Consider the following 15,523-nt stretch of genomic DNA (forward strand, 5'->3'; position numbering starts at 1 on the left):
GAGGACAAGTTTGTCTACAAACTGAGCCCAAAATTATGCGTGTAGAGTGTAATTTGTGGCCGTAGCGACGAGAAAACGAGAAGATTTTCAGATCGTTTTTAGACTCTGTGCCACTCTAGCACGCACTCTAGCACGAACATTCCGCGCAATACACACCCATTATAATCTCAAAATTTCCCACCAAACGATCACTGTCATTGAACAGTGACTGATCAAAAACTATAGGACCAATCAAAATGTGGATGAACACACCAATAGACCAGACTTGGGTCTACATTTTAAAGTTGAAATGAAGTCTCTCGGTGAATGTATGCCTGAGCTACAGATGTTTGAAAAACTCCAATTTCAATCTTGTTTTTTTCGGCCGTCCCATTCATTTCTTATGGGAAATTTATCGCAGTTTTTCGCGTCTTACGACGCGAAAAACTGCGATAAATTTGAGAAAAGTAATAGCACACCGATCCCGAACAATACGCACGTTTTGATATATAATTTGCGAGGGTTTTCTCAAAGCTGTGGGACGAGTTTGAGGACGAAAACTTGGAGGAAGATGAAAAATAATAACTAGAAAATTCCCCCTGGGAAATTTTGAAAGGGACACGGGGTGTGTTCGAGCCGACAAAATTATCTACGTTTTAAAGTTTGAATGAAGTCTCTAGGACAAAGTATGGCCGAGCAGCGGACAATTGAAAAAGGCTGAAATTTGAGGAAATTTCCCCATTCATTTCTTATGGGAAATTTATCGCAGTTGTTCGCGTCTTACGTCGGCCTTCGATGGTCATAGCTCGAAAACCGTAAGAGATATCAAAATGTGCCGAGGGTCATTTGGAGCCGACAAAATTATCTACGTTTTAAAGTTTGAATGAAGTCTCTAGGAGAAACTATGGCGAAGCAGCGGACAATTGAAAAAGGCTGCAATGTGAGAAAACGGCAGATATCAGAGGCAGTCAGTCCCTGATTAATGAATTGCTCTCAGCTGTGTTTCTGTGGCTTTCTCCTTGTCTGTCTCTGTTGATCACCTCAGCTGTCTGTGTCTGCTTCTCTCCTCTGCTTCATGTCTCTGTTAACATGAATTAATGAACTGAATCAATAATCATGAATGGAGCTAATGCTAACGGAGCTAACAGAGCTAACACTAATGGAGCGAACAGCTAACGGTGCTAATAGAGCTAACGGCGCTAACGCAAACAGAGCTAACTGTGCTAACAGAGCTAATAGAGCTAGCGGCGTTAACAAGGGGGCGGGGGGATGGGGTTTTCATTATGCATTTGTCTGTGTGTGTGTGTTTATGTATCTGTCGTTGTGTGTGACTGCGTATGTGTGTGTCTTCGTCTGTTTCTGTGGCTTTCTCCTTGTCTGTCTCTGTTGATCACCTCAGCTGTCTGTGTCTGCTTCTCTCCTCTGCTTCATGTCTCTGTTAACATGAATTAATGAACTGAATCAATAAGCATGAATGGAGTTAATGCTAACAGAGCTAACAGAGCTAACACTAACGGAGCTAACACTAACGGAGCTAACAGCTAACGGCGCGAATAGAGCTAACGGCGCTAACGCTAACAGAGCTAACTGTGCTAACAGAGCTAATAGAGCTAACGGTGTTAACAAGGGGGCGGGGGGATGGGGTTTTCATTATGCATTTGTCTGTGTATGTGTGTTTATGTATCTGTCATTGTGTGTGACTGCGTATGTGTGTGTCTTCGTCTGTTTGTGTGTGTGTGTCTGCTTGAACTACACAAGCAGCCCAACCAGCTCCTACATGGAGATGTGTATAGTATATATGTGTCTGAATGTGTGTGTGTGTGTGTGTGTGCGTGTGTGCCTGTGTAACTTCTGCCCCACCTGCTGATAATTACCTCTCTACCTCTCCCACTTTTTACCTGTTCCTGTTCAGTTTTGACGTGCTGTTTTTAATCACTTTTTAGCTGTTGGTTAGCCCTGCTTGTGTGTGTGTTTGTGTGACTACTGTCTCAACCTTTTTGGCAAAGCGCTTGGTGAAGCTGAGTTTAACTGTTTGTTGGATGGAGATTGTTTTCAAACAATGCCCTTGTTTTGACTGAGCTCGTTAAGATAATCATTCTCAGGCTTGTTGTCCTGCAGATGTGTGTGCGTGGGTTATTGACCGGTGTGTGTGTAAATGACAGTTGCACCTGTTAAACTCCTCCCTTGAAAAGCGGCTTTTTCGCTGTCGGTTTCTTCCGAACAACTTGCGATTGTGTCAAAACCGTAGCTGCTATCAAAAAACCGATTACACTGTGAGATGCGGACAAGTCTGGGCCAGATGTACGTGTGTTTTATGTCCAGATATTCTTTAGAAAAATGACAAAATGGTCGACTTAAAAAGACTCTGCCACTCAGAGAACAGGAGTTTGTATTGTATGCAGTGAGATTTGGGTTCGGCGAACCTCCTGAACTAAATCCTCTGGTGAGAGAACCGTACCTCGTATCAGAGTGTACTATAGATCATCGGACTCCCGAGAACTTCCTGAGTCCGGCCATCTCCTCGTTTTATTCCTGACACAACAACTTTTCGTTTTATGGCGATGTAAAGACAGGAGGCATTTCTGCTTTGCTCACAAAACAGCTCTGAATTTTAACATGGGACTTAATGGGAGAACAGGAGGGCGCTGGCTGCACAAAACGTCTCACTATTTAAATTCAGTAAGTCTCTCGGCTTTTTCGAGGACATCACACGAAAGAGGACAAGTTTGTCTACAAAATGAGCCCAAAATTATGCGTGTAGAGTGTAATTTGTGGCCGTAGCGACGAGAAAAAGAGAAGATTTTCAGATCGTTTTTAGACTCTGTGCCACTCTAGCACGCACTCTAGCGCGAACATTCCGCGCAATACACACCCATTATAATCTCAAAATTTCCCGCCAAACGATCACTGTCATTGAACAGTGACTGATCAAAAACTATAGGACCAATCAAAATGTGGATGAACACACCAATAGACCAGACTTGGGTCTACACTTTAAAGTTGAAATGAAGTCTCTCGGTGAATGTATGCCTGAGCTACAGATGTTTGAAAAACTCCAATTTCAATCTTGTTTTTTTCGCCCGTCCCATTCATTTCTTATGGGAAATTTATCGCAGTTTTTCGCGTCTTACGACGCGAAAAACTGCGATAAATTTGAGAAAAGTAATAGCACACCGATCCCGAACAATACGCACGTTTTGATATATAATTTGCGAGGGTTTTCTCAAAGCTGCGGGGCGAGTTTGAGGACGAAAACTTGGAGGAAGATGAAAAATAATAAGAAGAAGAAGAAGAAGAAACGCGCGGGATAGTAATAAGTGACTCGGGGCTACGCCCCGAGTCACTGGCTCCTGCAGCTATGAAATAGCTGTAGGAGCCAGTGACTCGGGACGTTGCCCCGTGTCCCTAATAAGAAGAAGAAGAAGAAACGCGCGGGATAGTAATAAGTGACTCGGGGCTACGCCCCGAGTCACTGGCTCCTGCAGCTATTTCATAGCTGTAGGAGCCAGTGACTCGGGACGTTGCCCCGTGTCCCTAACAATAATACAACTGCCGCCCTAATAGTGATGTTACATTACAAAAACTGTGAAAAAGAGTCCATCCATAGTGCCCAGTACCACCTGGTACTACAAAATATAATCATGTGACTTTGGCCTGATCCATTCTGGTTAATTGCACCACACCAATAACAGCATAGCATTAAGGCTTTGATCATTTTCATCACAGTCGTTCATGACGGCTCACCGTCACACTGTCCTGATTTACTGGAGAGCCATTAAAGTTATTAGTAACGCCTGTTCCTTTGCTACAAGTCACAATGTCTGCTGTGAGAAAGGCCTATTACTTTTAGCTTTACCTCCAAATAAAGCAGCTGCTCATCTACAACCATGTTGAACCTATTTTCGGCTGTTCCCACCACATCAGTATTTACTTAAGTGAGTACAAAGTCATCATAGCTGTCAGAACCAATGGCAATAAACATAAACCCTAAATTGTCCTGAACCATAGGTGGATACCTTCAAGCCTTTTGTGCTCCACCACCTGCCACTGCTGGGCACAAAAGTTGATTTTATCTGCCATCACCATTATCGTCTGCATCATGAACTGTATCAACATCACTGTCGTCTCCCACTGTAATAAGTAGTTCAGTGCGTCTCTGAATGTTGATTACCCTGCCACTTGATTGCAACAGACCTCGTTCTCTTTCTCAGAAGAGGCGACATGTTCCTCCTAACTGAAGGTCTCGTTAGCCAGTAGGGTTGAGCTGGCCGGTCGACCGCCGAGCCCTGTACCGTCGTAACATTGTGGGGTTTTTCTGTTCAGACAGGCTGAGGCACAGAGCGTAACGAGGTTTAGGCAGCGACATTTTTTTGTGGCCGGGCAGCTATCCTGCTGTAGAGAAGAGCGAGGCTGGACAGACTGCGGCGTCAGCGCTGTGCAAAGTGTGTGACGCCAGTCAGGTAAGCACCTACACCACTGAGCAATCTCTTTGGGGCGCGAGTGCAGTGCTAATGTAACAACATGGTTGCACATGTTGTCTTTGTCATGTGAGTGTGTGGGCAGTGGGGTATGTATCATCTGTCTGGCTTCACAAATTCATCAGGTGTTATTTGGGTCCCCACCCCTCTTCATTACACGGGAACAAATCTCACTCCAAGCTAAAGTCTGACAGTCACAGTGTATTTAAACTGTAACCATGGCAATTCCCTCACTCTCTGTAGTACATTTATGTATGGGCCATTTTTAAAGGCAATGACAAACAACTTACTTTACCGTTAAAGTTGGAGGACTTGTGCATTCCTCACTGTACTCTCATTTAATTACACTATGACTGGAATTAATTCATTACCCCATCACCTCCAAATGACCCCCTACGATGCCAAGACTGAATGCAAAACAGCATTACTGTTAGTTTCGGTAGTTCAATTTTTCTTTCAGGCTCCTCTTGGAGTTCTGCTCTGACAAGCTTACTCATCTCTACTGTGATTTAACTGGTGGGTCAATCACAGGCCATGCAAGCCGGGGGAAACTGAAAAGACTGCCCGCTTTTGGTTCCAGGTGACTTTTAGTTTCCTAAATGTCACTCAGTGTCACTGAATAGTTCAAAATTAGCATTTATTTGAGGAAACACAGTTAAGAAAAAGAAACCAGCTAAGGTAAGTCATCTTCAACATAATGAGACCCGCTGTCAGTCGGTGATTTAGTGAGAACAGAAAAGGAGCTGCAGATGTAAGGAAGCTCACTGTGATCTGTGAGTCCATGGAAACGGTTACCTCTGTCATCAGCATCATTTTTTCCAGGTGGTGCTCAAGGGCCAGTGAGACTCCAACGCCTCCACCATCACAGTGGCCAGACAGGATGAGTGAGGCTGCAGAGAGACTCTTATAGCAGAGAGCCCCCTGCACTGATCTGCCCCCCGTCCCGTCTCTATCATTCTGCTGCTTTGGCCTTTGGGGAGGCGAAGGCGAGCCAAATTGCAATGCCAAGCCTCGAGGTCAAAACAACGAGCAGTTACTTTGTGTTTGCTGCTAAGTGGCCTATTCCCATGCAGTGTGACCTGAGCCCTGTCCACAGATCTGCTGAGTGAAAACATTAGCACGCGCACTGGGCAAAGCGCCTGCACTTCAGTAATATAATCAGCTTGGTGTTCGGCCAGAGCAGACATTTAGGGCAAATGTGGAGTCGGCGCAACAGCAAAATTGCGGTCGGCCTAATGAGATTAATTCTTTACAGTGCGGGCACAACATCAAGCCGGACGATTCAAACTCAGATCATCCGCTGTCAAGTAATATTACAGCATGCACCTGTTGCAGAGACTGTTGATTCAGTAGCTCTCAGATTGTACCCAGCACAGCTGTGCTAATGTTAGCTTCTCTCTCTGATAAAGGCCTCTGAAGCACTAAGTCTTATTCACAATGCACTTAGCTGTTAGTTGAAGTGTGTAGATCCATATATTGAGCAAGTCTAAGACTTAAAAGCGTCTCTTGTTGCAGCTACAGCCAATCCAGTAATACAAAATACTATATTTTCTCCTGCAGCTTAAAATACAGCCACCAAGCTGTCCAGTTAATTCTGTGTAGCATTAGCTCAGTGTGTGGAATCATTACTTAAGGGTCAGCTGGTGATCTATGACTGTTATCGACCACGACTTGTGACCAGTAAAGACTGCGAGAGGCAACTTTATTCCCTCTGAAACAACCCTCTCACACAAACACACGCACACACACATCAACCCTCCTTCGCCTTAAACTCCAGTATGATGGGCTATAATTAACCTGAGCAATGAAGAGGGATTCTCACAATAGCATGATGTAAGACAGGATGTGGGTTGGAGCTTGTTTACAGGTACATGATACAGGAACCTGCCATGCAGTGAAGCATACAGATGTTTTCAATGACAGCATGAGCTTTCGAATTGGCAGCACCAAGATTATTCAAATCAGTGACATTTAATATCAAGAGGCTGGGTTTGTTAGGACGCTGTGTACCCGGGATGAGGGGGAGCATCGAAAAGGATGTTATCACCTCTCTTGCGTCAAGTGTGAAGGCTCCGCTAGTGGTCCCGAGCATGCACCTCCTAATACATGAGACCCAGCTTTTCATTATAAGATGGACGAGTGCAAGAACAGAGAAGGCGGCTGCCACAAATACTGATAAAAGCACAAGATTTAAATTAAGAAGCAGCTGAAGCAGCGTTCTTCTGGTAGCACTCGGTCACTTGTTGCTTCTCTGCAGAATGTCTTGCTTGTGCGCCCCCTGGTGTTTCCCCACCTTTAGCACTCCTTTAAAACTACCTTTGCCTGATTGGCTGACGCGTGAGGGTTGTTTTTTTTAATCGTTTGGTATTAAAAATGTACTTTCACAGGTTTGTGAGACAAGATGGTTAAACATCTATTATCTATTAAATACAGAGCAGATAAATCAGTCGGGATAACTGTTATTATCTTGCCAAGTAACGTCTTCACTTTGCTACCATCGTTTAAAGAAAATCCGTGCTTGGTGCTGTCAGTCACTTTGAAAGAAAAGGCACCACTTTTTGGACGCTTCCTTGAACATCTCTTTTAGAAAAGTACAACTGAAGGCATTCTTTGCATGTTTAAAAAAGATAACGGTTGCTCTGCAGATCCGAGGCCCCTCTGGACCCTTTTAAGTTCATCCGTCCTGCTGTTATGAAAAACTGGAGGAAATGATTCATCACCTCTGATAAAGCACAGATTTCCTCGCGTGATACTGCTGACTTTGCTTAGCTGTTTGCTTCTAAACAACTTCCACAGTCTGGGAAAATAAACGTGTTCCGCTCAGATTATTGGAGCTGTTTGCTACTTGGTGAGCTATTTATAAAAATCCTCAGACCCATCTCAGCTGACCTTCTGCGAAAGGAATAACGGAGATAGAACTGCAAATACTGCGGCAAGAAGGCAGTGGAAAGCAACAAAGAAGCAGGGCAATTTTAACTTTACAAAAGCAAACAATTATTGATGACATCGAAGCACGGAGCTTCAAAGTCTCATATTTATAGGCATCACAAATTAAAGGCAGCAGACGGGGGAATAATGGAAGAGTTTTTCCCCCACTTGAAGTTTTTCGAAAATAAAAAGTATGACTAGAGGGCCTGAAAATCACCAGGATATTAAAGCCAGAGTAGATGTAGGGGCTTTACTATCTGAGGCTGCTCTGGACATGTTCAGTGCACAACTTTCAGCCGCCGTCACAGGATAAAGCAGAAGCGACGGAGACGGGTTTGTGTCACGGAAAAAAAAACTCCAAGATCGCTTCGGCGGTGCCAAGATGGAGCCATCTTGTGGTTGGCTGGAGGAGAGGGTGATTATATCATGCCGCTTCTCAGGGGAAAGAGTCAACTTAAGTGAGGCAGATGGAGATGGAGCTCGGAGCGCTCGCTCGGTGAAATGCTGCATTACTCTTTCGCTCATCGTGCTGGAGGCTGCGTGAAACGCTTCATCCATGTCTGGATCTTGAGGATGTGTTGAGCTGGTGCTGCAGGAGGAAAAGCGAGGCTCCTCTTTCAAAATGAAATATCTAGTGTTTGAGCAAAGTGACACCCACTGTACTCATAAAGCACACTGGTGAGTAAAAACAAAGAGTGGTGCGTCTCTCTATGTGTTTGCTTGTGACTGCACACGTTATGGAGCTGCTATTACGGTTAATGTGGTGATCTAAGAAATCTGACCCCCTGCTTTTCCTATGAAACAGTGAAATGCAGCAAACTTGAAACACTTTGTCTGACAATTTTTAAGAATATTTAAGCAAAAAGTGTCTTTTCACTTATTTTACTGCCTCCAGCTCCTCAGATGTGATGATTTACACGCTCTCTCTGTCTTTTATGAGGGTAAGCTGAATATCCTTTTGGACTGTGAGACATAAAAAAAAGACATTTGAGGAGGTCACCGTTTCCTGAGATTTTATAGACCAGCCTTTTAGCTAATTAACGGAGAAAAGAATCAGCAGATTGATGAATAATGAAAATAATTAAGAGCTTCAGCCCTGATCTGGAACACCATGGCGTGCGTCCCGCTGGGTGGAACAAAAAACAAACATTTTGGGGCTGTGCATGGGGAGAAACGGAAAACAGCAACAATTTCAATGTTGCATCTCATAAAAAAAGCCACCTGAGAGACATCAAAGCAAAGACCATAACAACCGTTTTCTGTTGTTTGCTTTTCTGTGCAGGAGGGAAACAGATCCGAAGTCCTGAACGGCAAATAAATCACCAAAAAGAAAGCTGAAAGACGAGATGGAAGAAAAGATATTTATTCACTTATTAATATGCTTTAGAACTGAAACCATTAGCTGATTAATTGAGGAGTTAATCAACAAAAATTAATCAGCAACTATTGCTGTAATGAATTAATCATTTTCATGTATGATAGATGACTGAGCAGCATCCTTGGCTTTTCGTCTATTGGTAAGAAAAAACAAGCTCTTTGAAACGGGCTCTGGGACATTATATTGAGCACGTATAGAAAAAGTAATTAATAAGTTTAATGAGAAAAGAAAAGATGGATTACTGGATAATGAAACTACTCCTGAGCTGCAGCAATGTTATTCCAGAGCATTGCAACTTCATCAGCAGTCCATTTTCTCCACACAGGCAACGATGCATAAACAGGTGAGGAGGTCTACACCTGCTACACCAACCACAAATACAGGAAAGAGCCCAGTGGAGAAAGTTACTGTTCTCCTCACTTTCACAGCGTGCCAGCTCATGTGGTGAGGAGTGATATCTCTGAGCGAACAGCCTCAACGCTTCCACAGAGGTGAGGAAGGTGTGCTCCGCTCCCTCCGCCACATCTCTGCCTCTAATCCTCCGTAATGTCACCTTGAGAGGATGGAGCTCCTGCATGCAGAGCAGCCTGGGGGGCGGCATGTAGAGGGTGTTGATGCTGGTTTCTTACTTTGGTTCGTGAATAGAAAAAAGCCACAGACTGCAGAATTAATCTGATCAAGAAACTCTGGGACAGATTGTCAGGGCATCAACTGGAGAGATGATTTCGCGTCCGGGACGCAGGACTTTGTGATGTCCCTGTCGCTCATACTTGGGGGGGGCTCCCTGAGGGGACCACTGGGGTGTCCCCGGCCGGACCCCCCCTCGCTCCAGTATGCGGGACCTGTTTATGAGACGAGCCACCAGGCTGCTCTGCTCACTTTTAAGCCCCCCCATGTGCACCGCACCGCGCGAGCAGCCACCGCTCCGCTGCGCTCCGGGTCCCGGCGGCACGCAACAAGAATCTCGGTGAGGACAGGAAAAAAAAAAAAATCAGCATGCAACACGACAGGCTTTCCTCCGCAGTAAAGCATCTCCATAAAGTCACACTCACTCCTCTGCCCGCACGCACGCACGCCTCTCATCATGCATGGTACAAGAAGAGGAGGAGAAAAGAAGAAGAGGACGCGACTCGCAAGTGCAATGCAAAATAAATGTACCTGTAACTCCACACTGTAGCCCTGGTAGAAGTGTGTCGGGAACACCGCCAGCTGATGTTGCACTTGGAGGGAAACTGTGTAATCCATTAACCAGAAGATGCTGAATAGCGACAGACTGAGCGGCAGACGCGTCTGCTGTTGGCGGCAGTACTACACTGGAGTACGATCTGCCGCTGCTCTCCGCCCTGCTGCGCTCCCATTGGCCGCGCGGCGCGCATCAGCCGCGTCAGTTCAGTCGAGGCAGGGCAGGAAGTGGCCGCTGGCATCAGCTAATATCAACTGGTCTGCACCCAAACTCCCAAACTCTCCAGGTACGCACAGTGGACCCACGGCTGATGAGGAAAAATCATTGGCAGCCCACTGTTATTAGCCTCAGCCTGCTATAATAAAAAATAATTACATTACTTTACTAATTACTCAGTGGTAAAAGTATTTACATTACTCATTACATTGCTCAACCCAGCTGATCCCCACATCCTCCTCTCCACACACTGGACCATCAGAGGCTGTGGGGCCTCGCGGCACACGTTACGCCACTGTTCCAATGGCTGCGCCTTAGCCTCAGTGTTAACGCTGCTAGCAGCAGGGCGCTACGCTTCAGACACTCAAACCACCTTTTTGTGACACACCTGGGAGCAGCATTCATTCATTTTATAGTAGATTTTTGTCTGGTCTGGATATGAGGCCAAACCACTGTTGCACAGTTCAGGAAAAAAAAAAAAAATTAAGTGGTCAACAGAACAGAACAGAACAGCCAGCGCAGACAGGGTCAAACGTCAATAAATGTGAACCCCGCTCCACTCTGTGCACCACGGACGTCTGCACATCCACACGAACACACCAACACACACAAAGCTAGGCGGGATGAGTTGTCAGTGTTATGTTTACAGCTTACTGTGGTGCCTGCCAGTGGCCAAAAACTCTATTAATGCATGTTCAAATATACTGAGTCAGTCAATGAGTCAGACCAATCACATGTATTTTGTTTTTTTTAACCTGTAGAATGCATGAAAATACAAAGAACATAACCAGTCTTGTAGCTACAGTAAAGTCCAAAGGAATGATAGTAATAGTAGTAGTGGTACAAGCAGCTGTAGTGGTGGCAATACCAAATTTTATTTTTAACTGTTTTATTCTATTGAACTTTATTTTGCGTTATTTTAATTATCAGAAATACAAAATGTGCATACAAATATTTGAATATTATTACAATTACTATTATTACATTCATGTCTCTTGATGCACAAAAGCCATGACAGTAGCAACACTAATGTCACCCTTCAATAAAGCCACAGTCTAATAAATGTTTATTTCAGTTCACAATTTAGCAGTTAGTTCTGCAGTTCATTGCACTGCGTAATTTAGTGTGTTGTTGATAGTCTAGATATTAAAAATATCCTACAAAAATCCCAAAGCAAAAAGAAGAGAAGAGAAAAATGACTGTTGGAGCCTGATGATAAATGAGCATTATACATACACACCAGTGGGGTCTGCCCACTGGCAAACCCTCACCACACCTAACATACTGTAACTCATAGTCAGCGTTGTAGTTATTTTAACCATAATACAGAATCAAGGAAGATGAATCACCACCTGGGGGGCAGACCTAACAAAATAAAACTACCTCAGGAAGCATTCGGCAACTGCTCTCTTTCAACTAGAGCGTTTGGTGATCACAAATAATAATGCATCAATATCCTTCAGGTTTGAAAGTCGTGGTAGCAAAATGACAGAAAGTGCAGAAACATAGCTCAGGGTTTCTGCAGGCTCTATAACTTAAATGACAAGAGTGACAGCACCAGAACTAATTAAATACAAGGGCAATGGCTTTTCACATGGGGGCAAGGTGTGAAAATAAAGTCTGCAGTATTTTCAGTTCAAAGCAGGTACACCCCAGAGTGTTTATAAGAGCTACACAACAGAAGACAAGATCTGCTACAGAAGACAGGAGCCAAAAGAATAGAAAAATGGAGACTGTCCTCAAGTCAGTTACATCTATCATCCTCCATCCAGAAATGGGAAATGAAGCAAATGGTCATTTTAAAAGTGGAACTAATGGGCACACGATGTCTTCTACTTCACTGAAAAGTCCATTCTCAATGTTCTGGAGGTTTCAGGCTTCCACATCACACTTGTGTAAACTGCACACTGGACCATGATTGGCTTCAGACTACTTGCTCAGAGACACTTTCCCTCCTTCAGCCTTCTAGCATCAAACTCTGCACATGCCTCGTTCTGCACGGTGGAGCTCAAACATCAGAGTGAAGCAGCAATATAAGCAAAATGCATTTCTGGGTGGAGCGGGGCCTTAATTTCCTCCAAGATGTTTTGTATTCAGGAGTGTTTTGTTCAGGTATTTTTCCAGTTATTAGGTGTGTTAAAATATGCTTATATAAAATACAGATTTTTACAATCCACGGTGGAAAACAAACTTAGCTGCAGGGGCCTCGATTCCAAAGTCAATCTGATGTTTGGATGAGGGATGACCGCAGTAACATTGTTTTTGGGTAAATGTGAGGTTATTGCTGCTACAGTCTTCATCAGTGGGAGAAGTCAGTTGCTGTAGCATATGGTGGAAATAACCCACAGACTATGGAGCCCTTAGCACCACGTTTCTCGTCGGACCACATTAGACTGCTGATGTTTGCGGTGTGCGGGTAGCGCAGCAGCTGTCATGCTACATAAACAGCCCGAGTCAAAAGAGTATGAAATAGATAGCGATAAGATAAGCTCCTGGAGATGGCACCAGCACCTCCACCTTCATGGTCTGCTTCAGAATGTGGGTTGAGATTTAAAGGCGGCGCATAGCTGCAGGGCAACATTTATGTGCAAATAGGGTCAGCGATGCAATTTGCAAAATATCTCCACTGATGATTATTTCAACTAGGTCAGGATATCAGGTCAGAAATCAGTGCGGAATTACATTCTGTGGAGGGGGGGGCACAAGAGAGTGGGCACATGTCTTTCATCTGCCCTTGAGGACAGTGTCCATGGTCCAGATGGTTGGGCTGTCATGACAAGCTATGTTTGCACCAGGAAACATGTCACATCCTTTGGGGCTTCTGTGCACCACATTTACATTTCAGCACATATCCGGAGCGCCTCGCAGCGAGCGAGCAGGTAGGCGTTCAGCCACGTACCTGACCCATGATTGACGGGCCAGGCTGCTGTGGGAATCAAACCTGTGACCTTCCGGTTAGGAACAGATTCAGCCTCTCCACCAGGCCGCCCTGCTCCCGCAGGAGAGCTGCTCTTTGATCACAGCTGCATGTTGGCCACCAAACAGAGCTGCGAGAAGAGAAAATGTGTCAGGGCCAGATGATCTATTTTTGTTCATTTGTAGATTTCTTTGCATCTCATTGCTCAGTGCTCAGCGTGGAATATATTCATGATATGCATTATGGAGGAGTGGTTGTAGCTGAGAACTGAATATTAATTCTTCCCTCTTTTGCGTTATTTCCAAAATCGGATTCGCATCTCCTTTGCAGGCTTAGCACATTAGCTGCATATTTGCATCAAGCTGAATGTATTTCAAGTGCACTTTCAAAAAGGATGGTCACAAACTGTCGTACTAAGCAACACAGGACGTAAATACAGTAGCTCCAGTAGAAATGATGCAAAAAGCACTAAATCCCAGATATCTTATGAAGCATGAGCAGCTAAATATAGGCCATTCCTAAAGGTTGTGGATTTATGGGTGAAATCTCTGCCTCTGGTAATAGAATACAATTTCAGCACGCTCCCTGAGGAAAGTAGCAGGAATCATTTCTCCAAAGACAGTGGATCCTTATCAAAAGTTCAAACACGCGCGCTTGAATGAGGTTATATTATTCTAAACACAGCAGGCAGCTGCAATTAAGCTTTACAAACCTGGCCCAGTTTGTTGTGGGGAGCCTCCGTGTCAGCCTGCAGCACACACGCCTGTCTGCGGCTGGCTCCTGTCTTTCCTCTTTTTTTTTTTTTCAGTTTGAGCTGCCACACAAAGAGAGCGAATGCCGCCATCAGTCAATCTCTGCCTCGTAGCCCGTAGCAACCAACCAACACCACAGGCATCAAACTGACTGTGACCCTGAGAGCAGGAACAAAAGCCAGCCAGCCCTCATCATATTTTATCTGTGAAAGAAGCAGTTTTTGCACTTTCGGACATTCGTTATGAGCGTTGGGTGAAAATGGACTGAATCTGATCCTGTTCTAATGTATCGACATGCAGAACTAATAATAATGAAGTGGAGCTACATCACTGCTGCTGGAGCTACATGTGTGATCTGTTTGTGAAGAGATGGCATGGAGCGGTCCTGTAGAATCAAACTGAGTGTTTTCTGGGTGTCAGAAAAACTTACTTCATGCACACAAACCTGCAAATGCAGCATCGAGGACAAATACAAAACTGCAATAGCATTTTGAGTAGCAGTACTCAAACGTTTACATCTCGCTGCATCTACGGCTGTTCAGATGTGCAAAGCTGTGTAACACATTTCTAAAGCACAAATACATTTACATACCGATTTAACACAATTATAATTCAGAATATATGAATCCAACCGATGAAGCCTGTTCATTTTTCTCCGATCAGTCCGATTGTTAGGTCTGTCCTTGAAAGCATCTTCTCCTGCACAGGAAGCGATGTGCTTTAAAGAGCTCTAACAACAGCGCCGGGCTGAGTGGAGATTTTGGCATAATGGCCACAGTCAAAATTGCAGGTCACCTGACGCACTGGCCGAGAAGGATGAAGAGCTATATAGCTTGTATGGCTCTTGACTCTTAGTGTCGTTCACTTATGAGTAAACTAAGAGTCTGCGACCATGCTACTGGCTCTGTGAGGCTGAACCTAAATTCAAACTCCAGCACGCTAAAGACCACTATGGCAATGCTAACATCTTGAATAGGAATAATGCTTACTCTGTTTACCATCTTACTTTAGCATTAGCTAGTCAGCACTAGCACTATATAAATGAGGCTGATGTGGGCCTGACAACCAGAAAATATGACCTAATGATCTCGCTAGATGAAAAGTCATAGGATCAAAGTTTTTACAATTCATCCTCTGGGAACCATGAATGCAAATTACATGGCACTGCAATCAGTGGTTGCAGAGATACCTCAGTGTGGACACAGAGGTCATGTACTCAGTGTGTTTCTCGGCATTTGTGAATTTGAATCAGTTTTGTACAAAGTACCAAAATGTGAAGACACAAGGGAGTTGATATATTGTTAGTGTTAAGATCACCACAGAAAACAAGGCCACAAGCTCAGTTAGTTCCATTTCAAAACCTTCTGCCTTTCTTGGTGCTATTTGTTTTGAGGTTTTATATATAATTTGCTTTATATGCAGAGCTTCATTTGATTGTCCTACATTTGACCTGCATCACTAAAGCAATGAGGGGAAAAATTTAATGCGCAAAACAATTTCAAGTTGCCACTTTGACCAATAATATGTTTATAGCTTCATATACTGTCGGCGTGTGCGAGAAGAGAGAGGGCACGTTACGTGATTCAGCCGCAGAAGACGCCCCTGTGAAAACGTGCTCCTGCTGGCCTGCAACCTGCTGTATTCATGCAGCTGGAAAAAATGACACCATGCGTTACATCACGCTCTGACTGC

The 15,523-nt window shown here is 44.3% G+C and overlaps 1 protein-coding gene across 1 annotated transcript in view; it reads right to left on the reverse strand.

Annotated features, from left to right (window-relative positions):
- Positions 1-10,032, reverse strand: part of zmat4a (zinc finger, matrin-type 4a) — a 132,145-nt gene extending 122,113 nt beyond the window's left edge. Inside the window, exon 1 of the mRNA XM_041937757.1 lies at positions 9,922-10,032. Within this exon, the coding sequence (XP_041793691.1) occupies positions 9,922-10,008 (87 nt within the window). The 5' untranslated portion in view covers positions 10,009-10,032. The remainder of the gene's footprint in view (positions 1-9,921) is intronic.
- Positions 10,033-15,523: the final 5,491 nt, after the last annotated feature.

Source organism: Chelmon rostratus, chromosome 5 (genome assembly GCF_017976325.1).
Source record: "Chelmon rostratus isolate fCheRos1 chromosome 5, fCheRos1.pri, whole genome shotgun sequence".
Lineage (NCBI taxonomy): Eukaryota > Metazoa > Chordata > Actinopteri > Chaetodontiformes > Chaetodontidae > Chelmon > Chelmon rostratus.